The sequence below is a fragment of the Grampus griseus genome (genome assembly GCF_964374135.1).
Source record: "Grampus griseus genome assembly, chromosome: 7".
Lineage (NCBI taxonomy): Eukaryota > Metazoa > Chordata > Mammalia > Artiodactyla > Delphinidae > Grampus > Grampus griseus.
Genome location: NC_139001.1, coordinates 80,633,516 through 80,653,260, shown reverse-complemented (window position 1 = coordinate 80,653,260; position 19,745 = coordinate 80,633,516). Strand labels below are relative to the sequence as shown.

The following is a 19,745-nucleotide window of genomic DNA, read 5'->3' as shown; positions in this document are numbered from 1 at the left end:
TAGTGATGTATAAAATGCCAATAAACTCAACCAGTCTCTTTTCGCTGCAGGTGTACGAGTTTTGGACTTTTCCACACCCAGGGTCAGAATGCCGCTCCTCTGTCATGCCCTCACTGTAGCTGTGGTCCAGACCTTTATCTTCTCAGAAAACCGGGCATTTGCCAAGAACATCAACTTCTATAACGTGCGGCCTCCTCTTGACCGTAAGTAGTGGTTGTCACCATCACTGGTGATGGGGGGGGTCAGAGTAACTGTTTGAAGTCCCTGTTTCCCTATAGTAACTTTGCCTTTTCCGGAACGTTTGGTTTATACCCAGCGTAAATCAGAAAGTCTTCACTACTTCCATGAGTAAGGGTAACACATGGTGACAGAAATTTTCTCAATTTCTTTAAAATGGTTTGGCTTCCTGCTGAAGTCTCAAAAGGGTTCTTGTTTAAAATAATCTTCTGAACACTGTCCATAAGAATGGCTCAGCAGGAGAAATTCAGTGTTCTTTGTTGATCTCTTCCTTGGAGAAGGATATTGACTGTAGGAAGCTTCTGCATAAATTATATATACTTTCAAATGGCCATTAACAATTTTGAAAACAGATTAGCATGTTTGAAATTTGGAGGGGAGTACTATTTAGATTTTCATTAATATTATGCACAGTCACTATATATACATATATAAAATATATATATATTTAGTAATTCCAAGAATCTATTCTAAGGTCATTAGCCATTTGAAGAGAAAATGCATTTAAAAAGACTTTTAATGAAGCATGAACATATATATATAATCTCACCTCCTTTCTCTCCAGACAAGTAAAACTTCTCTGATATACTTTACAGAGGATTTGTTATAGATGAAAATTGTTTCGTGGAAATGTGAATGCCAGTGGTTCCCACATCTGTAAGAGTATCAGAATCGCAATAAAAGCGTTTAAAACTACATACTCCCGAGATTCAGTAGTCAGGAGGGTGGTATGCAGAATATTGTTTTTCCCTTTTCCCCCTCTTCTTTTTAGAAAAGTTCTCCTGATGCTGTTGATACACAGCCAGGTTTGGGAACCACTGTCTTTATACTCCTAAAGGAGGACTACTCATACTCCATACTCCTGTATGATTACCATTCTGCATTTTGTGTTTTGTTTTTAAGGACATTCAGTCACTAGTAGGTGTCTGTGTACGCACGTATATACTACACAACCATATACATATGAGTAATAGCCCACACACATCTTGAACTATCATTTATTACAAATTTCTAAATTGATAGTGAACATATACTGATAGCTTAATGGCATAGCATAGACATACTTTTCATAAAATCTACATTACTGACAAATTTGTAACCTTTTATAAGAAAAAATTATTAAAGAGAAAAAAGTAATATTTGATTACTACAGAAAATTCCAAAGAGACAGGAAATGTGTAGAAGAAAACAAAATTTATTCATAATCCCAAGATTCAGAGGGAGCTCTTCTTTCCATTTTTGAATACAGCTGACCCTTGAACAACGCGGGTTTGAACTGCCTGGGTCCACTTACATGTGGATTTTTTCCCCATTGTCCATACTCTAGTACTGCATGGTCTGCAGAGGGCCATATGCAGGGCCGACTATAAATTACATGAGGATTTTCAACTGCATGGCAGGTTGGCGCCCCTGACCTCCACGTTGTTCAAGGGTCAACTGTGTTTCCTTCTACTGTTCTTGCTCTGTATGCGTATTTAACTTCGTGGCAGAGATCACACAAATTTAATTTTGCAGTAGCTTTTGTTTACATTGTGTTTTGAATATTTTTCCATGACTTTGAAAGTATTTTAATGTCTTACATTAAAAATGTTTTTACTCACATAGCTGGCTATGTGAGTAAACTATTTCCCCAAGCTTTATACTGGGCCCCACGAGTGCACGCACACACACTCTCACAAGCAGGCTAAATGTTAACGCTTCATTGAAAATCGTTTTAAATGAAGTTTCCTCTTCAGTTGGCGAATGACCTTAGAATAGATGCTTAGAATTACTAAATCAAAAAGGTTGTGCCAGTTTATACATTAACTATTTACCTACCAGCATTGAGTTTTAGTATTTTTTAAACTGTGCTGAATTAATAGGTGAAAATGGATTTCATTATTTATTTACTTACCTAATTCACTTTTATGCATAGGCAAAACTGAAATGTATTGCAAGAACTACTTTCATGTCCTCTGAACTTCAGCTTTTGATATTTTGCTCTTGTTTTATGCACTGCTTTCTAATTATCATCCCAACTTAGGGATACCTTGATCTGTGTCTGTTTCATTCTCCAAAAATAGGAGAACTGAAAGTTTCATACAGGGCTTTATACTCTGGCCTATAGAGAAATGTCAAATTTATTGTACTTTTGACTTCTCACCCAACAAAATAACAAGATACAAGGCAGGAAAAAGAAAGCATAAAGAAAAAAAAGAACATACTAGTTGTTCTCAATCCAGACTGCTGGCGGCTCATAATTCCTCCTTTCAGTGACACTCCTGCCTGAGAACAAGGGCCTGAGAATTACTATCATCCTTCTATTAAATGTTACATTCCTGAAAGAGGTCTAATGTTGGGATAACTGACATATATCAAATGAGATTACTTGTTTGAAGTTAAGTGTAGCTGTAATGCAAGTACATATGGATGGAAACCAACCTGGTTTTTGATGTGCCAGGGACTCTACTAGATATTTTTCTTGCAACCTGCTGTTTAATCTTTATCTCTGCAAGTCATGGGGATCTTCACTGTCACTATTATTGTAAATATTATTATTTCTTAGAGGTTAAAAAATCATACAACTAATTAGTGAGAAGCACAGAATTCAAGCTTAGGTTAATGTGACTCCAGTTCTTTTCAGGGCTGATACTATATCAAAGTATTGGTCCCAATATTGCCACCGTCTTTGCCTGTCCACTCAACCCTCACTTATCCCCAAGTTATAAATTATAATAGAACAATACCATGGATATTTAAAAGTGGCTCATAGAATCATTTGCATTACTCTGTAGTAGATATTCATAGATGAAATATTCAAAGAAAAGGGAATAAAGAAAATTCCCCAAAGTGTGGCAGTTAAGCCCAGCTCCATAGAAACAGAAATTGTAAGGATAATGACTTGTAACTTTCATTTGATCTAGTGAAAGTTGCTAACTTTATGCCATATTTGATGTTTGAAAAAAATTTTTAACCATACTGTTTTCCTTTCCATTTTTTTTTTTTTTTTAAAGCGACACCATTTCCAAACAGCTTCAAGTGTTTTACCTGTGAAAATGCAGGGGATAATTATAACTGCAATCGATGGGCAGAAGACAAATGGTGCCCACAAAGTAAGTGTGCTGAGTTTGGAACTCTTTGGTGATCAGACCTCATTTAGATCTCTCTTAACTGGCCCTGAGCAGAGGCATCTTATGTGATGAGATTAGCAAACCAGCAGGCCGATGATGTTCTATAGAAATCAGAGATTTTTTTGACGAGACTATCCAGACATCAGACTACTCTGAGAGTACATGGAAACTGATGCATAGCCTCAATTTGTAGTTGTATGGGCTTTGAGGAAGAATTTCTTAATATTTACCAGGGAGAACAAATAGACCACAGTGTTGACTAGGGCATTCTAAGAATGTCAGAAATGCTTGATGATACTGCTAGAAAAGTCCTACTTACTGGCTAAGGCAAAGGAAGGTTTTTGTACTCTTGAGATACACTGATGCTTGAGAAACTCATTCATTTATTCAACGAACATTTGAGCATCTTTTTAGTTTGTTTAGTTCCCTGGTAGATCCCCAGTGCCTAATCCAGTGCCTAGACCATATTAGGTGCTCAGTAAATATTGACAGAATGAAGGGATGCCTTTGACTAGGTAGTCAGGAAATCTTCTCTGAGGAATATACATTTGAACTGAGAACCGAATGACCAAAACGAGTCAGCTGCGTGGACATCTGCAGGAAGAGCATGCCAGGAAGAGGGAACAGCAGGTGCAAAGGCAAGATTTGGCTTCCTCTGTGAACAGGAAGAAGGCTGGCTGGTGAGGTGTAGTAGGAGATGGAGAAAGGATCTGATCGAGATTTAAGGACTGGGATGTGCAGCATCTTATTTGTTCTGATAAGAAGTTTGGATTTCATTGTAAATGTGATGGGAAGGGAGTAGGGTGTTTAAGCCGTGGAGTACAAGATGCTAGGTGTGTTCTAAAATATTTCTCTGGCTGCTGAGTGCAGAATGGATGGTTGGGCACAAGAGAAGAAGGGGACACCAAATGGGGTCTTTCATTGTTTTGGGGCAGGAGAAGATGATGACTTGGACTAAACTTGGAGGTAAAGCAGACAGGGTGTGCTGATGGATGAGCTGTAATTGAAAAGCTCTACTTAGAATAAGGAGATCAGGCTATTTGGATTATAGGATGCACTGTTTTTTTAGGTTTTCAGATGTAAAAAGCCAACAAAAACAAAACTCTTCCCAGACTTAGAGATTACCAGTTTGGGTCTACTATTACCTTGAATCTTTTGGAAATTTCTGTATCACATTATGGCAGTGGAATAGCCTTACCTCTTCCAGATGATGCCAAACTGTGGAACCAAGAAATAGTATATACACTGGAGACCTCTCCTGGGCCTGAGAATCTCACACTGTAAATTAGCACAGATGGCTGTGACATTTACATGGACAGTATTTTTCATTATTTCTTTCCAAGAATAATTATCAAAATATTTTTTTCTTGCGGTTATTTTACAGTTCTGCAGAGTGGTTGACTGAACTGTGCTTGTGAGCGCATGTATGCTTTTGGGGATTTGTTTCTACGTTTTTCACAGACATGAATTTCAATGTTTCTGAGGCTGGCAGATGCCTCTCTTTAACTAGCTTGTGTCAGAGGGTGGGTATCATTCTTGAACCATTTGCTTTAAATTCTCCCAAGAACTGGATGGGAAGGGTTCGGAACAGTGGTCGATTGGGGCATTGATGTCCAGCCTCTTTATGGACACTGTCTGGCACTTTTCTTATCCTCATCTTTATGGCTGGCATTATTCTTTTGGATTTTACCAAATGCTGTTCCTACTAGGTCTGTGCACGTTCCAATTTGTCTCTCATTAATCGAAGCCACTTTTAATGGGAACACGCATGGAAATTTCTGGGTTTTAGAATTTCATCTCTGTTGAAACATGGGAGCAAAAGGGGGATGCTGCAGCTTTTCGCCAACAAGAAAATGTCAGGGAAAGCCTGACTCATAGAGAGATGGACTCGGAATGCCCCCCGCATTCCAGCGTGCGTAACAGTACATTCTTGATTGTACACCAGCCAAGCCCCCAAAATACTAACCATCTGGAATTCTGAGGCTGTAATTGCTCACTTTTCACCTTGTCATTATTGAGGGGGTGATAGTCAACCATTTCTTGGGGCACACAGGCCTGTGGCTATTCTTTGTCATCTCAGGTTTCCTTTTCACTTTATAGCTCTGCTTCTGTGGTCTGCCAGGGTTGTTAAAAGAGGTTCTCTAGGTAACAGGATATGACAAGAATGACATTTCTTATTTTATTTACCCCGGCGTTTAACTCTGACTTTGTAGGGCTGCTTTAGCATGTGTGACGGTCTCTAGGAACACAGGCAGCTACCAGTTCTCAATTCTTCTTTGTCTGGAGTACAAATGAGAATGCCTTCCAGAACATGTAGTGGTTCCCTGTCCTTCAGAGTCCCAGTCAGCTGCTCTTGTAGAGCGCTCTGCTCACGCCCAGTTCAACGCTGCGTGTACTAAGAGGCACGATAGTGTGCTGGTGAAGAGCACAAACCCTGGAAAACTGCCTACGTCAGCGTCTTACCTTCCACTTGACACTTTCTTAGGAAATGAGCAGACCTATTTTTTTGCAGTTATACTCCTTTATTGGAGTATAATTGCTTCACAATAGTTTATGCATACATATGTCCCCATATCCCCTACTTCTTGGACCTATGGTTTTGATGAAAAGCTTGTCCAATTTTTTCTCAGCTTTACCTGGCACCAAAGAATAAGTGCCCATTTATATTCATTTTAAAAATAGACATGTGCTTCAGATGCTAATGCCTGTTCAGCAATACCGCCTAGAAACGTAAGGATCATCCTGAATTTTAGTCATTTCTGAAGTGACTGTTGAAAGGTTGCTTTTTACATTGCAAAAAAAATAAGTTGCTTTTTTCTGCCTAGATACACAGTACTGTTTGACAGTACATCACTTTACCAGTCATGGAAGGAGTACATCGATCACCAAAAAGTGTGCCTCCACAAGTGAATGTCATTTTGTTGGCTGCCACCACAGCCGAGATTCTGAACACACGGTAAGGAGCATATGTGTGTGTAGTTATCGTCCTGTGGTTTCTTGATGGTGACGGCTGGTTGTATATAGAGAGGCAGGAAGGATAGATAATGTCAAACATACGTATACTTTGAGAGACTCCCTTACACTGATACAATGGAGATGAAAGAAGAAGCCTTTCTGTCCATCAAACAATAATATTACTAAAAACAAATGATAATTCTCAGATTCCAGAGCTAGACCCCAGGGTCTAGACCTTGGACTTTGGGTGAATTGTCTGAAGTCAACACTGGAAGCCCCAAAAGCAAACAATCCATGCACGAGAGGATGACCAACACTACACAGCCCAGCTTACATATTTTGTTTATGGCTAGAAATCACCAAGAGCACTGCACCGAGAAGGTGGAAACAGACGAGGAGGTGAGAATCTGAGAGGTTAACCCCAGCTTATTAAAATGAGCAATAGAGGGCTTCCCTGGTGGCACAGCGGCTGGGGGTCCACCTGCCGATGCAGGGGACACGGGTTCGTGCCCCGGTCCGGGAAGATCCCACATGCCACAGAGCGGCTGGGCCCGTGAGCCATGGCCGCTGAGCCTGCGCGTACGGAGCCTGTGCTCCGCAACAGGAGAGGCCACAACAGTGAGAGGCCCGCGTACCACAAAAAAAAAAAAAATGAGCGATAGATACATTTTAGATGAATCTATCTCTTCAGTTTTCTCATTCTACCATTCTAAATGAGCATTTTACTCTTTTACATGCCTGGAATCCTGAAATGGTTGAGAAAAAATTACTTGAAGGTATGTTAATTTCATGAGATCTTCAAATTCAATTTAGCCTATACATAAAGAAAATGGTCCTGACACCAGTGGCTTTCTAAAAAAATTTAGTTTGGTATGCTTGATCTAAAGTGTTGTGTTCATTTCTGCTGTACACCAAAATGACTCAGTTATATATTCTTTTTCATATTCTTTTCCATTATGGTTTATCACAGGATATTGAATACAGTTCCCTGTGCTATGCAGTAGGACCTTGTTGGTTATCCATCCTATATGTAACAGTTTGCATCTGCTGACCCCAAACTCCCAATCCTTCCCTCCCCACCTTGGCAACCACAAGTTGTTTCTCTACGTCTGTGAGTCTGTTTCATAGATAAGTTCAGTTGCTGACACCATTGGCTTTTAGCTCCAGCTACAAAGGAGAATCTGCTGGTTAGCTTTTGTGGGCTTTGGTGTCGGGTGGGCATCCCAGACCAATTGAAGCAACTTCCGAGTGAGATCCTGGGCCTCAGGGATTTTTGTTTTTTGAAGTTCCCCAAGGTGATTGTGATGTGCAGCCAGGATTGAGAACCACTGAGGTAGATACTTTATCTTACCTGGCCATCCTGGAAGCCATTTGATATAGACACTTTATCCTGAAAGCCTCTGTGAATGTCCAGATTTATCAGGTTGAGGCGTTGTATCCGATATCATGACAGGGAGTGCTTCCCTTGAGAACACCTTGTGCCGTGAGGGAGCATGCCGCTGTAAAGATAGGAATCAGTGTTTGTTAGTACAGACAACAAGAGTGATAATTATCCCCTAACAAGTAGTACTGAGAAAGAAAATCAATGACCAATCCAAAAGGTTCCTAGCTTTTATTTTTGTTTCAGTGTTTCTGCTTACAAACCTTCAGAAGAGTTGTTGACTCAGTTAAGCAGTCTTATTCAGTTTGCCTTTCTCATGCTTGGGTTGGTGCAGGTATCACACTTAAAATGAAAAGACTCTCAAGATGGTTTTTACTTTGAGGTAAGTGGGGGGAAGGGTGCCCAAGGGCCTGGATGACTCACAGACTAAAAGCCAACTCAATTCTGTCCTCAGGTCTTTAACCTCCTAAATGTTTGCACTTCAGTTACTGTCTCACTGCAACCACTTAAGAGACCCCAAGCCAGAACTGCCCAGCCAGGCCCTTCCTGAATTCCCACCTCAAAGAAACGTTTCCACTTAGAAAAATTACAGTATGAAAACTTGGAGAAAAGATGGCATAGTAGAAGGACATGAGCTTATCTTCCCTTACGAAACACCAAAATCACAGATGACCGCGGAACAACCATCGACAAGAAAAACGCTGAAACCTACCAAAAAAGAGATCCTACATCCAAAGACAAAGAGCCCCAAGGAGATGGTAGAAGGGGTGCAACTGTGATAAAATCAAATCCCAAACCAGCCCAGTGGGCAACCCACGAACTGGAAAATAATTCTGTCACAGAAGTTCACCCACAGGAGTGAAAGTTCTGAGCCCCACATCAAGCTCCCCAGCTTGGGGGTCTGGCAATGGGAGGAGGAGCCCCCAGAGAATCTGGCTTTGAGGCCACTGGGGTTTGTCACAGGAGCGCCACAGGACGGGAGGAAACAAACTCCACTCTTAGAGGGCACACACAGGGTCTTGTGTGACTAGGACCCAGGGAGAAAAGCAGGGACCTCATAAGAGTCTGGGCCAGACCTACCTGCTGGTATTGGAGGGTCTCCTGTGAAGGCGGGGTGTGGCTCACTGCAGGGACAAAGACACTGGCAGTGGTAGTTCTGGGAAGTTCTCATTGGCATGAGCCCTCTGGGAGCCCGCCATTTTCTCACCAAGACCTGGCCCCACCCAACAGCCTGTAGGCTCCTGTGCTGGGACACCTTGTTTGCCGACCAAACAAACAATGGGGTGGGAACACAGCCCCACCCATCAACAGACAGGCTGCTTAAAGTCTTCCTGAGCACACAGCTACCAGCTAAATATACCTCCTGACACGGCCCTGCCCACCAGAGGGACATGACCCAGCTCCACCCACCAGTGGGCAGGAACCAGTCCCTCCCACCAAAAAGCCTGCTTAAGCCCCTGGACCAACCTCCTTTGATATACACAGATCAATCAGTGTGGTACACCACATCAACAAATTGAAGAATCAAAATCATATGGTCATCTCAATAGATGCAGAAAAAGCTTTTGACAAAATTCACCACCCATTTATGATAAAAACTCTCCAGAAAGTGGGCATAGAGGGAACCAATCTAATCAAGGCCATAAACTGAAAGCATTTCCTCTAAGATCAGGAACAAGACAAGGATGTCTACTCTCACCACTGTTATTCAACATAGTTTTGGAAGTCCTAGCCATGGCAATCAGAGAAGAAAAAGAAATAAAAGGAATCCAAATTGAAAAAGAAGTAAAACTGTTACTGTTTGCAGATGACATGATACTATAAATAGAAAACCCTAAAGATGCTACCAGAAAACAACCAGAGCTCATCAATGAATTTGGTAAAGTCGTAGGATACAGAAATCTCTTGCATTCCTATATGCTAACAATGAAAGATCAGAAAGAGAAATCAAAGAAATAATCCCAATTACCACTGCATCAAAAAGAACAAAATACCTAGGAATAAACCTACCTAAGGAGACAAAAGACCTGTACTCAGAAAACTATGATGCTGATGAAAGACATCAAAGGTGACACAAACAAATGGAGAGATATACCATATTCTTGAAATGGAAGAATCAATGTTGTCAAAATGACTATACTACCCAAAGCAATCTACAGATTCAATGCAATCTCTATCAAATTACCAGTGGCATTTTTCAGAGAACTAAAACAAAAAGTTTTAAAATTTATATGGAGAACAAAAGACCCCAAATAGCCAAAGCAATCCTGAGAAAGAAAAACTGAGTTGGAGGAATCAGGCTCCCTGACTTCAGACTGTACCACTTACAAAGAGCTACAGTAACCAAAACAGTATGGTACTGGCACAAAAACAGAAATATAGATCCATGGAACAGGATAGAAAGCCCAGAGAAAACAGAATAGAAATAGAAAACCCACACACCTATGGTCAATTAATCTATGACAAACAAGGCAAGACTATACAATGGAGAAAAGACAGTCTCTTCAATAAATGGTGCTGGGAAAACTGGACAGCTACATGTAAAAGAATGAAATTAGACACTCCCTAACACCATACACAAAAATAAACTCAAAATGGTTTAAAGACCTAAATGTAAGGCCTGATACTCTAAAACTCTTAGAGGAAAACATAGGCAGAACACTCTGGCATAAATCGCAGCAATATCTTTTTTGATCCGTCTCCTAGAATAATGGAAATAAAACAAGCAAACAAAACAAAAAAGGACCTAATTAAACTCAAGAGCTTTTGCACAGCAAAGGAAACCATAAACAAAACGAAAAGACAACCCACAGAATGGGAGAAAATATTTGCAAATGAAGCAACCAACAAGGGATTAATCTTCAAAATATACAAGCAGCTCATGCAGCTCAATATCAAAAAAACAAACAACCCAATCCAAAAATGGGCAGAAGACCTAAATAGACATTTCTCCAAAGAAGACATACAGATGGGACTTCCGGGAAGATGGCGGAAGAGTAAGACGCGGAGATCACCTTCCTCCCCACAGATACACCAGAAATACATCTACGCGTGGAACAACTCCTACGGAGCACCTACTGAACGCTGGCAGAAGACCTCAGACCTCCCAAAAGGCAAGCAACCCCCCACGTACCTGGTTAGGGCAAAAGAAAAAAATAAACAGAGACAAAAGGATAGGGACGGGTCCTGCACCAGCGGGAGGGAGCTGTGAAGGAGGAAAAGTGTCCACACACTAGGAAGCCCCTTCGCGGGCGGAGACTGCGGGTGGCGGAGTGGGGGAGCCGCGGAGGAGAGCACAGCAACAGGGGTGCGGAGGGCAAAGCAGAGAGATTCCAGCGCAGAGGATTGGGGCCGACTGGCACTCACCAGCCGAGAGGCTTGTCTGCTCGAGCGCCGGGGCAGGCGGGGCTGGGAGCTGAGCCTCCGGCTTCAGTCGGAGCGCAGGGAGAGGACTGGGGCTGGCGGCGTGAACACAGCCTGCAGGGCGTTAGTGCACCGCGACTAGCCAGGAAGGAGTCCGGGGAAAAGTCTGGACATGCCAAAGAGGCAAGAGACTTTTTCTTCCCTCTTTGTTTCCTGGTGCACGAGGAGAGGGGATTAAGAACGCTGCTTAAGAGAGCTCCAGAGACGGGCGCGAGCCGCGGCTAAAAGTGCGGAGCCCAGAGACAGACATGAGACGCTAAGGCCGCTGCTGCCGCCACCAAGAAGCCTGTGTGCGAACACAGGTCACTATCCACACCCCCTTCCGGGGAGCCTGTGCAGCCCGCCAGGGTCCCGGGATCCAGGGACAACTCCCCTGGGAGAGCCTCAGGCTAGCAATGTCACGCTGGCCTCTGCCAACGCTGGCCCGCCCCACACTCCGTGACCCTCCCTACCCACGGCCTGAGTGAGCCAGAGCCTCCGAATCAGCAGCTCCTTTAACCGCGTCCTGTCTGAGCAAAGAACAGACGCCCTCCAGCAACCTACACGCACAGGCGGGGCCAAATCCAAAGCTGAGCCCCTGGGAGCTGTGAGAACAAATAAGAGAAGGGAAATCTCTCCCAGCAGCCTCAGAAGCAGCGGATTAAAGCTCCACAATCAACTTGATGTACCCTGCATCTGTGGAATACATGAATAGACAACGAATCATCCCAAATTAAGGAGCAGTGTGGATGAAAGGCTCTTGGTGCTGCAGCCAGGAGTTAGTGCTGTGCCTCTGAGGTGGGAGAGCCAACTTCAGGACACTGGTCCACAAGAGGCCTCCCAGCTGCACATAATATCAAACAGCGAAAATCTCCCAGAGATCTCCATCTCAACGCCAGCACCCAATTCACTCAACGACCAGCAAGCTACAGTGCTGGACATCCTATGCCAAACAACTAGCAAGACAGGAACACAACCCCACCCATTAGCAGAGAGGCTGCCCAAAATCATAATAAGTCTACAGACACCCCAAAACACACCACCAGACGTGGACCTGCCCACCAGAAAGACAAGATCCAGCCTCATCCACCAGAACACAGGCACTAGTACCCTCCACCAGGAAGCCTACACAACCCACTGAACCAACCTTAGCCACTGGGGACAGACACAAAAAACAACAGGAACTACGAACCTTCAGCCTGCAAAAAGGAGAACCCAAACACAGTAAGATAAGCAAAATGAAAAGACAGAAAAACACACAGCAGATGAAGGAGCAAGATAAAAACCCACCAGACCTAACAAATGAAGAGGAATAGGCAGTCTACCTGAAAAAGAATTCAGAATAATGATAGTAAAGATGATCCAAAATCTTGGAAATAGAATAGACAAAATGCAAGAATCAGTTAACAAGGACCTAGAAGAACTAAAGATGAAACAAACAATGATGAACAACACAATAAATGAAAAATACTCTAGATGGGATCAATAGCAGAATAACTGAGGCAGAAGAACGGATAAGTGACCTGGAAGATAAAATAGTGGAAATAACTACTGCAGAGCAGAATAAAGAAAAAAGAATGAAAAGAACTGAGGACAGTCTCAGAGACCTCTGGGACAACATTAAATGCACCAACATTCGAATTATAGGGGTTCCAGAAGAAGAAGAGAAAAAGAAAGGGACTGAGAAAATATTTGAAGAGATTATAGTTGAAAACTTCCCTAATATGGGAAAGGAAATATTTAATCAAGTCCAGGAAGCACAGAGAGTCCCATACAGGATAAATCCAAGGAGAAATACGCCAAGACACATATTAATCAAACTGTCAAAAATTAAATACAAAGAAAACATATTAAAAGCAGCAAGGGAAAAACAACAAATAACACACAAGGGAATCCCCATAAGGTTAACAGCTGATCTTTCAGCAGAAACTCTGCAAGCCAGAAGGGAGTGGCAGGACATATTGAAAGTGTTGAAGGAGAAAAACCTGCAACCAAGATTACTCTACCCAGCAAGAATCTCATTCAGATTTGATGGAGAAATTAAAACCTTTACAGACAAGCAAAGCTGAGAGAGTTCAGCACCACCAAACCAGCTCTACAACAACTGCTAAAGGAACTTCTCTAGGCAAGAAACACAAAACAAGGAAAAGACCTACAATAACGAACCCAAAACAATTAAGAAAATGGGAATGGGAACACACATATCGATAATTACTTTAAATGTAAATGGACTAAATGCTCCCACCAAAAGACACAGATTGGCTGAATGGATACAAAAACAAGACCCATATATATGCTGTCTACAAGAGACCCACTTCAGACCTAGAGACACATACAGACTGAAAGTAAGGGGATGGAAAAAGGTATTTCATGCAAATGGAAACCAAAAGAAAGCTGGAGTAGCAATTCTCATATCAGACAAAATAGACTTTAAAATAAGGACTATTAAAAGAGACAAAGAAGGACACTACATAATGATCAAGGGATCGATCCAAGAAGAAGATATAACAATTGTAAATATTTATGCACCCAACATAGGAGCACCTCAATACATAAGGCAAATACTAACAGCCATAAAAGGGGAAATCGACAGTAACACATTCATAGTAGGGGACTTCAACACCCCACTTTCACCAATGGACAGATCATCCAAAATGAAAATAAATAAGGAAACACAAGCTTTAAATAATACATTAAACGAGATGGACTTAATTGATATTTATAGGACATTCCATCCAAAAACAACAGAATACACATTTTTCTCAAGTGCTCATGGAACATTCTCCAGGATAGATCATATCTTGGGTCACAAATCAAGCCTTGGTAAATTTAAGAAAATTGAAATTGTATCAAGTATCTTTTCCGACCACAATGCTATGAGACTAGATATCGATTACAGGAAAAGATCTGTAAAAAATACAAACACATGGAGGCTAAACAATACACTACTTAATAACAAAGTGATCACTGAAGAAATCAAAGAGGAGATCAAAAAATACCTAGAAACAAATGACAATGGAGACACGATGACTCAAAATCTATGGGATGCAGCAAAAGTGTTCTAAGAGGGAAGATTATAGCAATACAATCCTACCTTAAGAAACAGGAAACTAAACAACCTAACCTTGCACCTAAAGCAATTAGAGAAAGAAGAACAAAAAACCCCCAAAGTTAGCAGAAGGAAAGAAATCATAAAAATCAGATCAGAAATAAATGAAAAAGAAATGAAGGAAATGATAGCAAAGATCAATAAAACTAAAAGCTGGTTCTTTGAAAGGATAAACAAAATTGATAAACCATTAGCCAGACTCATCAAGAAAAAAAGGGAGAAGACTCAAATCAATAGAATTAGAAATGAAAAAGGAGAAGTAACAACTGGCACTGCAGAAATACAGAAGATCATGAGAGATTACTACAAGCAACTCTATGCCAATAAAATGGACAACCTGGAAGAAATGGACAAATTCTTAGAAAGGCACAACCTGCCAAGACTGAATCAGGAAGAAATAGAAAATATGAACAGACCAATCACAAGCACTGAAATTGAAACTGTGATTAAAAATCTTCCAACAAGCAAAAGCCCAGGACCAGATGGCTTCACAGGCGAATTCTATCAAACATTTAGAGAAGAGCTATCACCTATCCTTCTCAAACTCTTCCAAAATATAGCAGAGGGAGGAACACTCCCCAACTCATTCTACGAGGCCACCATCACCCTGATACCAAAACCAGACAAGGATGTCACAAAGAAAGAAAACTACAGGCCAATATCACTGATGAACACAGATGCAAAAATCCTCAACAAAATACTAGCAAACAGAATCCAACAGCACATTAAACGGATCATACACCATGATCAAGTGGGGTTTATTCCAGGAATGCAAGGATTCTTCAATATACGCAAATCAATCAACGTGATACACCATATTAACAAATTGAAGGAGAAAAACCATATGATCATCTCAATAGATGCAGAGAAAGCTTTTGACAAAATTCAACACCCATTTATGATAAAAACCCTGCAGAAAGTAGGCATAGAGGGAACTTTCCTCAACATAATAAAGGCCATATATGACAAACCCACAGCCAACATCGTCCTCAATGGTGAAAAACTGAAAGCATTTCCACTAAGATCAGGAACAAGACAAGGTTGCCCACTCTCACCACTCTTATTCAACATAGTTTTGGAAGTTCTAGCCACAGCAATCAGAGAAGAAAAGGAAATAAAAGGAATGCAAATCGGAAAAGAAGAAGTAAAGCTGTCACTCTTTGCAGATGACATGATACTATACATACAAAATCCTAAAGATGCTACCAGAAAACTACTAGAGCTAATCAATGAATTTGATAAAGTAGCAGGATACAAAATTAATGCACAGAAATCTCTGGCATTCCTATACACTAAGGATGAAAAATCTGAAAGTGAAATCAAGAAAACACTTCCATTTACCATTGCAACAAAAAGAATAAAATACCTAGGAATAAACCTACCTAAGGAGACAAAAGACCTGTATGCAGAAAATTATAAGACACTGATGAAAGAAATTAAAGATGATACAAATAGATGGAGAGATATACCATGTTCTTGGATTGGAAGAATCAACGTTGTGAAAATGACTCTACTACCCAAAGCAATCTACAGATTCAATGCAATCCCTTTCAAACTACGAATGGCATTTTTCACAGAACTAGAAAAAAAAGTTTCACAATTTGTATGGAAACACAAAAGACCCCGAATAGCCAAAGCAATCTTGAGAACGAAAAACGGAGCTGGAGGAATCAGGCTTCCTGACTTCAGACTATACTACAAAGCTACAGTAATCAAGACAGTATGGTACTGGCACAAAAACAGAAAGATAGATCAATGGAACAGGATAGAAAGTCCAGAGATAAACCCACGCACATATGGTCACCTTATCTTTGATGAAGGAGGCAGGAATGTACAGTGGAAAAAGGACAGCCTCTTCAATAAGTGGTGCTGGGAAAACTGGACAGCTACATGTAAAAGTATGAGATTAGATCACTCCCTAACACCATACACAAAAATAAGCTCAAAATGGATTAAAGACCTAAATGTAAGGCCAGAAACTATCAAACTCTTAGAGGAAAACATAGGCAGGACACTCTATGACATAAATCACAGCAAGGTCCTTTTTGACCCACCTCCTAGAGAAATGGAAATAAAAACAAAAGTAAACAAATGGGACCTAATGAAACTTCAAAGCTTTTGCACAGCAAAGGAAACCATAAACAAGACCAAAAGACAACCCTCAGAATGGGAGAAAATATTTGCAAATGAAGCAACTGACAAAGGATTAATCTCCAAAATTTATAAGCAGCTCATGCAGCTTAATAACAACAAAACAAACAACCCAATCCAAAAATGGGCAGAAGACCTAAATAGACATTTCTCCAAAGAAGATATACAGAGTGCCAACAAACACATGAAAGAATGCTCAACATCACTAATCATTAGAGAAATGCAAATCAAAACTACAATGAGATATCATCTCACACCAGTCAGAATGGCCATCATCAAAAGATCTAGAAACAATAAATGCTGGAGAGGGTGTGGAGAAAAGGGAACCCTCTTACACTGTTGGTGGGAATGTAAATTGATACAGCCACTGTGGAGAACAGTATGGAGGTTCCTTAAAAAACTACAAATAGAACTACCATATGACCCAGCAATCCCACTATTGGGCATATACCCTGAGAAAACCATAATTCAAAAAGAGTCATGTACCAAAATGTTCATTGCAGCTCTATTTACAGTAGCCCAGAGATGGAAACAACCTACATGTCCATCATCGGATGAATGAATAAAGAAGATGTGGCACATATATACAATGGAATATTACTCAGCCATAAAAAGAAACGAAATTGAGCTATTTGTAATGAGGTGGATAGACCTAGAGTCTGTCATACAGAGTGAAGTAAGTCAGAAAGAGAGAGACAAATACCATATGCTAACACATATATATGGAATTTAAGAAAAAAAAAATGTCATGAAAAACCTAGGGGTGAAACAGGAATAAAGACACAGACTTACTAGAGAATGGACTGGAGGCTATGGGGAGGGGGAAGGGTAAACGGTGACAAAGCAAGAGAGAGGCATGGACATATATACACTACCAAACGTAAGGTAGATAGCTAGTGGGAAGCAGCTGCATAGCACAGGGAGATCAGCTCGGTGCTTTGTGACCGCCTGGAGGGGTGGGATAGGGAGGGTGGGAGGGAGGGAGATGCAAGCGGGAAGAGATATGGGAACATATGTATATATATAACTGATTCATTTTGTTGTGAAGCTGAAACTGACATACCATTGTAAAGCAATTATACTCCAATAAAGATGTTTAAAAAAATAAAAAATAAAAAAATAAAATTAAAAAAAAAGAAGACATACAGATGGCCTAGAGGCACATGAAAAGGCTCAACACCACTAATTATTAGAGAAATGCAAATCAAAACTATAACGAGATATCACCTCACACGTTAGAATGGCCATCATCAAAAAGTCTACAAACAATAAATGCTTGAGAAGGTGTGGAGAAAACAGGAACCTCCTACACTGTTGGTGGGAATGTAAATTGGTACAGCTGCTATGGAGAACAGTATGGAGGTTCCTTAAAAAACTAAAAATAGAACTACCATATGACCCAGCAATCCCACTCCTGGGCATATAACCTACAATAGCCAAGACATGGAAGTAACCTAAATGTCCATTGAGAGATGAATGGATAAAGAAGATGTGGTACATATATACAATGGAATATTACTCAGCCGTTAAAAGAATGAAATAATGCCATTTGCAGCAACACGGATGACCTGGAGATTGTCTTTCTCTTTCTGACTTAGTATGATAAATATATGATATCACTTATATGCTGAATCTTTAAAAAAAGAGATGATACAAATGAACTTATTTACAAAACAGAAACAGACTCACAGACTTTGAAAACAAACTTATGGTTACCAAAGGGGAAAGGTGGGGGAGAGGGATAAATTGGGAGTTTGGGGTTGATATTTACACGCTACTATATTTTAAATAGATAACCAGCAGGGATAAATTGGGAGTTTGGGGTTGATATTTACACGCCACTATATTTTAAATAGATAAACAGCAAGGACCTACTGTATAGCACAGGGAACTCTGCTCAATATTCTGCAATAACTTATATGGGAAAAGAATTTGAAAAAGAATAGATACATGTCTAACTGTTTAGGTGCTGGACACCTGAAACTAACACATCAACTATATACTCCAATATAAAATAAAAATACTTATAAAGAAAACTTACCTATTAACTATTCTTCAGAAATATTCTTAATGGCTACATAATATTAAAATATGTGTTTGTACTATAATTTGTTTATCTAATTCCGTATTAAAAATACTAGGCAGCTTTTAATATTTCTCTATTCTAAAAAAAGCCCCACATAATCTTTGTGACTTTGGTGCATATTACTGGATTGATTTATATAAATAATCTTGAAGCTCTTGATAAAGATTGCCAAATTACTCCCCAGAAAAACTGAAGCAATTATATTCCCAGTAGCAGTGTTTGAGAATATCAAAATTACTACAACGTCATGGACCCAGGCTCATGTACATTTTGGAAATCTTTGTCAATTTGATAGGAAAAAGGTACATTTTCAAATTCATAATGTTTATTAAGTCTCAAACATTTAAAAAATAAGACAGCATTTTTCTCTTGTATGCCATTATATTTTAGAAAAATTTTAAATTGAAATAAAAATTTATATACTCATAAAAGATAAAAAAATAATTCTGTCCTCAGAGCTGAAGAAGGCTTTTGTTTTTCTTCATTTGACCCTTCCCTCTTCTTCCCTTTATTCACTTGCTCTTTCCTTCTCCTCTTCCTTTGGTAACAGGAGTGTAGGTCTTGCTGTGAAGGGATGATCTGCAATGTTGAGTTACCCACCAACCACACGAATGCGGTCTTTGCTGTGATGCATGCTCAGAGGACGTCTGGCAGCCGTGCCCCTGCGCTCCACCTACCAGTGCTGGCCTGGGCCTTCATGCTGCTGTTGATGTGATACCACCATTCCTGGGCGAGGCAGAGACCAGCCCTCTAAAGCACAAGCCAACAACTGTGTAAACAGTGAACTTTGGAGTGAAGACCCATCTTGCACTTGGTGAAGAATGCTCATCGGACCCCAAAGCAGAAGCCAGGTGCTTAGCTGAAATGCTCCTGCACGAGGCCACTGAGGAAGGGGACTTGGCAGGGACTGAGGGATGTTGTGGATTTTATATTTCTTGATCAAAGGGGCTGCATTTAGTCACTTCTGCAAGGAGAGTCTTGCCAGCATCTACTACGGGCAGGTTCAGTAGCCTGTATTGTCCCCACCTGACCAGGCCTGGAGCAGAAAGGACTCCTTGACTGATCAACTCCTTCAGGGGCTGCTGGATCAGACCCTCTCTTTTCTGTGATTAGCTCAGAGCATCTCTATGAAATATAACCCTTCTCCAATAAGAAAGCAATTTCCCCGCCAACGGTGTAGTCAATGAGAAGGGCAACTACAAGAAGAAAACTTCCAGTGGAACTAATATGAAACCCATTTGCTATTGTGGGGGGAAATAAAACTTTTAAATTATACAATGTAAAATGCATGCTTATGTGTTTCTTGGCCGATGT

General features: G+C 40.6%; 1 protein-coding gene and 1 long non-coding RNA gene across 2 annotated transcripts in view; one reads left to right on the top strand and one right to left on the bottom strand.

The window, feature by feature from the left end:
- The window catches only part of LOC309824887, a 203,188-nt gene that overhangs the window by 47,102 nt on the left and 136,341 nt on the right, over positions 1–19,745 (bottom strand). The window contains exon 2 of the long non-coding RNA XR_014296984.1: positions 7,654–7,801. This is a non-coding gene — a long non-coding RNA (uncharacterized lncRNA). The remainder of the gene's footprint in view (positions 1–7,653; positions 7,802–19,745) is intronic.
- Positions 89–19,350, top strand: LYPD6B (LY6/PLAUR domain containing 6B; the record flags this gene model as incomplete). Its single annotated transcript, XM_082658160.1, has 4 exons — positions 89–203; positions 3,231–3,329; positions 6,173–6,303; positions 18,982–19,350. The coding sequence occupies 4 exons, from the start codon at positions 89–91 to the stop codon at positions 19,144–19,146; spliced, it is 510 nt and encodes a 169-aa protein (XP_082514286.1). The 3' UTR covers positions 19,147–19,350.